This window comes from Geospiza fortis, unplaced genomic scaffold (genome assembly GCF_000277835.1).
Source record: "Geospiza fortis unplaced genomic scaffold, GeoFor_1.0 scaffold23, whole genome shotgun sequence".
Classification (NCBI taxonomy): Eukaryota; Metazoa; Chordata; class Aves; order Passeriformes; family Thraupidae; genus Geospiza; species Geospiza fortis.
This window is the reverse complement of record NW_005054303.1, coordinates 16,032,819-16,039,595: the sequence shown is the minus strand read 5'-3', so window position 1 is coordinate 16,039,595 and position 6,777 is coordinate 16,032,819. Positions and strand designations below refer to the sequence as shown.

Sequence of the window (6,777 nt, the reverse complement as noted above, 5' to 3'; positions counted from 1 at the left end):
ATCCCATGCCGGGACATGGCGGAGATGACAGGTACGGCTGCTGCCCGCGGACTGCCCGGCGTGAAAACCCACGGTGTGAGGGAGAAAATAAAACATGACAGGTGTTGGAAGGGCTGACCGCTGGTTTGGCCGTAGTTAAAAGCGCAGGTCGCCTGTATAAAGGGTGAAGCGCTGCGGTGCAGCCCCGTGGGTCACAGCGGGCACGTCTCTGCCCACACAGAGCGCTCTGTGGGATGCTGAAGCCAAGGAATAATGGCTCTTTTAGAGCTGTTTCTGCCCCTCCTTCGCATCCCCTCGTCACTTTCCTTGTCGCTTTTATTGTCACTTCCCTTGTCACTTTCCTCGTCACTTTCCTTGTCACTTTCCATTCACCTTTTTATGAAATTTTTGCAGCCCCCCTGAGCTGCAGTTCATTCCTCACTGCGGTAACAGCCTTGATGACAAAACCCATAACCTGTTTTTAGGCCCAGACATCTCCCAGAGGTGTTTTAAATGATGTTTACGGCAGTGGGCAGCTATAAGGCATCTTGAGCTTCCCAGCCTTGCTTTCCATGGTTCTGGATTTAATTTCTTTAATGCAAAAAAGTCTTCCTGCGCCAAGGGGAATATAGGTTGGATATCCGGAAAAAGTTTTCACAGAAAGAGTGATAAAGTTCTGGAATGGCTTCCCAGGGAGGTGGTGGAGTCCCCATCCCTGGGTGTGTTTAACAAAGCCTGGAGGTGGCACTGGGTGCCTGGGTTGAGTTGAGGGGTTGGGGCTGGGTTGGACACGATGGTCTTGGGGGTCTCTTCCAACCTGGTCATTCTGTGAATATTCTGGGAATATTCTGTGTTCAGTGAGGATGGGCAGGCCCTGGCACAGGTGCCCAGCTGTGCTGCCCCTGGATCCCTGGCAGTGCCCAAGGCCAGGTTGGACATTGGGACACCCTGGGACAGTGGGATGTGTCCCTGCCATGGCAGGGTGGCACTGGATGGGAATTAATGTCCCTTTCCAACCTGACCCATTCCATGATTTTATGTGTCTGCCAGCCCTGTCACTGCCAGATCATGGGCCATACCTTGTTCTGAGTTCCCTGCTGTTGTTTCTTTAATTTCCAGGAGGAACCCAGGCTCTGGGCCGGCGGGAGCTGTGGAACACCAAGAGAGTCTTTTTCCTCACTCCTCAGATAATGGTCAATGACCTCTCTCGTGGGACCTGTCCTGCTGTGGAGATCAAATGTCTGGTTATTGATGAAGCCCACAAAGCCCTTGGCAATCATGCCTACTGCCAGGTAGGGCTGGAGCCACCCCACTCTTCTCTCCCAGTCACAAAAACCTTCCCCAAAATTGCTTCCAGCATCTCCATGAAGCATCACTGTCAGTTCTGTGGGCAGATTGTCCTTGAGGTCCTTAACTTGATTTGAAAGACCTGCAACATTCCTGTGAGTTGTTAATGCCTTGTTCGTCAGTAATACCTGTAAGGTATTTTTTCAATGCCTCCGTTAAATTGTAATTTTGGTTTAAAAATAGTTTTGGCTGGGCAATGTTAAAAAACCAGTGGTTTTATAAGGTTTTTTAGCAGAGATAAGGTCAGTTCAAGATTTCTTTTTAAATTTGGCATTTGTGTTGATTAGCCAAGGGTTTGATGCATTATCATGGGTTAATCTCCTGAGAGCAACAGGTGACCTAAAAGTTACTTTGATACACTGGAGAAATTTACTGGATATTTGTGGAGTTCAGATTACATAGGATTAATCATCTGTGAATTACATTTTTTACAGTTTTTTGTCAGACTCGCTTTTTGACAGCTCACTTGAGTTAGTACGCTGTCAATACTTTTGTTAAATCAAGTGAGAAATCATTTCATAAATTTTCCAGGTTGTTCTTGGTACATTTCCAGGATGCTCCTGGATCCCTGGCAGTGCCCAAGGCCAGGCTGGACATTGGGACACCCTGGGACAGTGGGAGGTGTCCCTGTGGATGACAAGGGATGGAACAGGATGATCTTTAAGGTCCCTTCCAACCCAAACCATTCTGGGATTCAGTATTTTTGGAGTGTTTTGTTAAGCCTTTCCTACTTAGTGGGTATTTTCACTGCTGTAGTTTGTGCAAGGAAATAATCTCCTCTCAGGGTACTCATGAAGCTTTCCTGCTCTCAGGTTGTGAGGGAGCTGAGCAAATACACAAATCAGTTCCGGGTCCTGGCCCTGAGTGCCACCCCAGGCAGTGACACCAAGGTGAGCCAAAGCTCCTGGTATCTTTAAACCATCAAGGGTGGGTGGGAGCTCTGTTCTTTGCCTGAAGCCTCTGCAGGCTCCTGAGGAATTCCACATCAAGACTGAATCAATTTACAATCCATTACTTGGTGAGGTTTGGTGTTTCTCATGCTGTAAACCATATTTTATTGATTTGTGAGGGTGGGCAGGCCCTGGCACAGAATTCCCAGAGCAGCTGTGGCTGCCCCTGCATCCCTGGAGTGCCCAAGGCCAGGCTGGGCATTGGAGCTGGAGCAGCCTGGGACAGTGGCAGGGATGGGATGGGATTTAAGCTTCCTTTCCAATCCCCAAGTCTGGAATTCTATTTCCTGTCCTTTAATTTTTCGTTGTAGGTAGTGGGTGCCTTTTCCTTAAATTTAATGTAACCTTTGCTAAAATACAGACATAGTTACTTTGTTTTTGTGGCTTTACCAGGCTGTGCAACAAGTTATCTCCAACTTGCTGATTGCTCAGATAGAGGTGTGTGCTGAAGATTCTCCAGAAATTCAGCCTTACTCTCACGAGAGACAAGTGGAAAAAATTGTAGTTCCACTTGGGGAAGAGCTGGTAGAATTTCAGAACACTTACATCAAGGTGAGTGACTGCATTTCCTTTTTGGTCAGTGGCCAGTGACTGGAAATGTTTTATCCTCTCTGTCTAGGCTTGCAGTGTTTATAAAGACAACACTTTCTTATGTAATTAACTTTGATTATAGGGTGCATTAAGCACCATGGGTTCAACTCCAGCAGCTGCAGTTTCATTGTGCACCAGTGGCACCTTTTACCTTGCAGTAACTTGGAAAGCTCAGGTGGAAAACTTGGAATTGAATTTTCCTCACCCTCTTTCAGCAGTCTGCAGAATTGACTCCAGGCCTGAACTGAGGTTTCTGCATTTGGCTGAACTCAGTAGTAAGATGTTGGGAGTGCCTTGAGGAATCTGTGTGTGGACTGGAACATTTTCTCTGTTAAAGAATATTCTTTAGAATAAGCTTTATGTCATCTGCTAGTGTAATTAGTTCTCCTGGAGTTGTTTTTTTTTTTTTTAATTGGTTTATTTGACCTATTAATTTATTTATTTATTGGCCTATTTTTGTCATGATGATGACATCTTTTTCCTTTTTACCAATCTTTAATGCCCAAATATAAGAGATTTTTGGGGACCAGAGCTGTTTGTCAGTCAGTTGTAACTTAGTGATCTGTGCCTTCCCAGGAAGATACTTGTTGGCAAATGATGTTCCATGAAACTCCACTCTGGAAAGTGTAAAATATCTGCTCTTTTCTTGTTTAGAGGCAGAAAAAGTTAGGAGTGAGTTATAGATCAGACTTTTGGTGTTTAACAAAGCCTGGGTGTGGCACTGGGTTTAGTTGAGCTCTTGGGGTTGGACTCAATGATCCTGCAGGTCTCCCAACCTGGTGATTCTGGGAATTCTGGGAATTTGGTTAAAATTGGTGGATTTTGGTGTAGCTGTGTGAAGAGCACTGGAAGGCAAACTTGTGAGTGCATCAGCTGTTTGCAACCCAGGGACCTGAGAGTGTTTAAATGAGGAACTTCCAGTGATAAAGAGAAACTTTAAAGTTTTGCGTCACTGCAGGTGCCTCTGAGGGCTCTGTTGAGTGCAGGGCTTTTGTTTTGGGGTTTAAGCTGTGGTGAGCACCTTGGTTTGGCTCCACCAGCCCTGCCTGTGCCTGCAGTGCTTTCTGTTTCCTTCCTCTGCTCTGGATTTGCATTTCAAGTGCTGCTGCTTTCCTGGAGAACACAACTTCTAGTAACAGCCAGGGCTGCAGGGAAGGTTTTTTGGTGTGTGCCAAGGCCAAGCCTCACTCCTGGAGGCCTCAGCACTTGGGGAAGTGGCTCTGGCCCTCATCTTCTGGGGCTTGAGGTGACCATTTCACATCTGGCTTTTGTAAAATCAGAGCAGCATCCCAAGGCAGGAGAGCAAAAGCAGCTGTGTGTGCTGCAAGAACGAGAGCCAGGCGTCCTGTGCACAGTAAAATCATTCTTTAATTGTGCCAAACAGTAAACAAGACAACATTTCAGTGTGAGCAAAGGACAGTGTCAGACAGCACAGCACAATGCCAGAGGAACTCTGTGGAGATGTCTTTACATACAATAAGCAAGGCCCTGAGTATCACAATAGCTGGAATGAACTTTTTAGGCACTAACTCTGGTTTGGAAAATACACAGTATGCAGGACAACACTTATCTGTTAAGGCTACATCATTTAATCTTCCAAAAATAGGGGTGAATGCTGATTTATTATCTCCTTCCATGAGTGGAAAGCTAATGACTTCACATTAAAACTGAAAATCCACGAGTGGCTCCCAAAGCAGAGCCACTGGTAGATAACAAAATACCTGTTCTAGGCAGTCATGCCTGACATGCTGTTGTCAGATCTGAGTAACTGTGATGTTTGCTTGGCATTCAGTGGTGTAACCACTGAATAAAGTGTATTTTGTGTCAGCTAAACACTGGAGCTGTTGGTCCCTGTGCTCCTGAGGGCCAGTGGCAGCTCCTGGTACCAAGCCATAAAGTGTATCTCCAAATGGAGCTGAAGCAGGGTTTTTGTTTGGTTGGTTTTTTGTTTTTTCTCAGCAGCAGAAGCCATCTAACAGAAGTCAAAATAAATAAATACTATCTGGGGGTTCACAGTTTGCCATAAAGAGCAGGGAGTGCTGGGCTGCAGGTGGGATGTCAGCACACTCAGATAGATCTGCTCGTGCTTCAGGGATGTTTCTAGAACATCACCCACGGGGGGCTGAGCCACAGGAGGGGTTGGCAGGGACATCAGACACAGCAGATGCTTTTGCAGGAGAGGCTTAAAATGTGAATTATGTACAAACTGGTGCTCTGTGGTGAGAGGATTTCACTGCTTCCAGGAGCTATCCAACATCTGTTGTGCCAAAGCATAATGAGAATTTCCCTCACTGGCAAAAGAATTCAGATGGCAGAAATTTCTTTAATTTGCCATAAAATCTTGTCAGAGGTGAAAATTACTTTTATGTGCTCTTATAAAAATCTGAGGGAGGATATGAGAACAAAACCTTTTATTTAATGCCTTCCTGGGCCCTCTAGTCAACTCAGTTTTGAAAGTACTTTCACTGTTTAATTAAGAGTTTTTAGTTTAATACTGGCTGGCATTTTTAATTTTCCTTCTCCCAGGCTGGGACACTGTATTGCATTTTAGTTTGTTGGGCTTTTTTTCCCCTCTCCATAAAAACTCTTGGTTTTTTGTGCTAAAACTAAGGCTTTTGTGTCTCTTTTATTTTCTGTTTCCTTTTCGCCCTCTCCTTGCTGCTTCCTTGGGAATCTCTGTGCCCAGCAAGCACCAGAGGGCACCTTGGTCCTGCTTAAACCAGGGCCACTCTGATCCTGCTGCTCAGGGAGAGGTTTTGGGTTGAGCACAGAGCCCTCCCTCCCTGTGGGACCAGCAGCCTTTGGGTTCTTTCAGAAGTCCTGCACAAATCCATTTTTGGAGTTGTTTTCTCACCCTGCTGTGAGTTAGCAGCCCCTGGCTCTGGTTGCTGCTCTGTGTGTTGGAATTAAAGAGCACAGCAGCTCTCTTGGAACCCTAAATCCTGTAACCAATAAATAATGCTGGTGATGTACTCAGTGAATTTTATATAAAAATATTTACTTCTATTAAGAATAAACTCTACCATCACATCAGTAAAGGGGAGACATTAGGGAGGGATTTTGGAGAGCAAAGTTGTTTGCTACCCTGACTCTAAAGTGCAGTAGGTGCTCCTGGGCTGTGTGGAACAGGGGGAATGCTGCTCCCAGACCTTCTGGGGGCTCTGGAATGTGGGAGCTCAGCCTCTGCAGCGAGCCAGGCTGCCAGCTGGGGGCTTAGCACAGGGGTGAAGGGCAAAACAAACAACAAATTGTTATTAGGGAGAAAAAACTCTCACAGTGAGGGTGGTCAGACGCTGGGACAGGGCCCAGGGGGGCTGGGGCTCCCTGTCCCTGGGGATGCTCAAACCCAGCTGGGCTGCCTGGAGCTGCAGCCCTGCTCTCCGCAGAGGTGTCTGCCCCAGCTCACTCCCAGCTGAGATGTTCTGTGGATATTTGTGCCACTTATGCCATTAACAGCCAGAAGTGCTGAACAGTTTGCTCCAGCTGCAGTGCTTTAACACCCAGCAAAGCTGTGAGAATAAACTGTTCAGAAAACTGCAGTTCAAAATCACCAGTGTCTCCTTAGGAATGCCAGAGCCAGCCATGGGGTTCCTGGGGGGGTGTGATGAGGATAACCTGTAATTTTGCTGTCAGCACTTGAGTGTTAGCACAGGAGTTTTTGGTCTCTCTCCAGACTCGAGGTGCTTTGGTTGGGAGCTTTCTGAGGTAAGCTTTGGGGAGCTCTGTGCCACAGCTGTCAGCATTGGCCTGTTCCTACTCCATGCTCTAATCCCAGTGGGCTAAACCTGGTAGTTCTCCTCAGGAACTGAGACCTGGACATTCTTTCTGTGCCTGTGTGAGGTGGGTTTGGTGTGTCACACTGAAAGCCCCAGCAGGGTCTTTGTGCAGCACCGGAGCAGGCCAGGGCTCC

At 46.7% G+C, this 6,777-nt stretch overlaps 2 protein-coding genes across 5 annotated transcripts in view; one reads left to right on the top strand and one right to left on the bottom strand.

The window, feature by feature from the left end:
• FKBP3 (FKBP prolyl isomerase 3) overlaps positions 1-451 on the bottom strand; it is a 5,173-nt gene extending 4,722 nt beyond the window's left edge. The window contains exon 1 of the mRNA XM_031066220.1: positions 422-451. Coding sequence (XP_030922080.1) covers positions 422-451 — 30 coding nt within the window. The remainder of the gene's footprint in view (positions 1-421) is intronic.
• Positions 452-1,101: 650 nt separating this feature from the next.
• FANCM (FA complementation group M) overlaps positions 1,102-6,777 on the top strand; it is a 54,326-nt gene continuing 48,650 nt past the window's right edge. For all 4 annotated transcript variants that reach the window (XM_031066160.1, XM_031066161.1, XM_031066159.1 and 1 more), the window contains exons 1-3: positions 1,102-1,271; positions 2,139-2,216; positions 2,670-2,828. In XM_031066160.1, the coding sequence (XP_030922020.1) occupies positions 1,170-1,271; positions 2,139-2,216; positions 2,670-2,828 (339 nt within the window). In that variant the 5' untranslated portion in view covers positions 1,102-1,169. The remainder of the gene's footprint in view (positions 1,272-2,138; positions 2,217-2,669; positions 2,829-6,777) is intronic.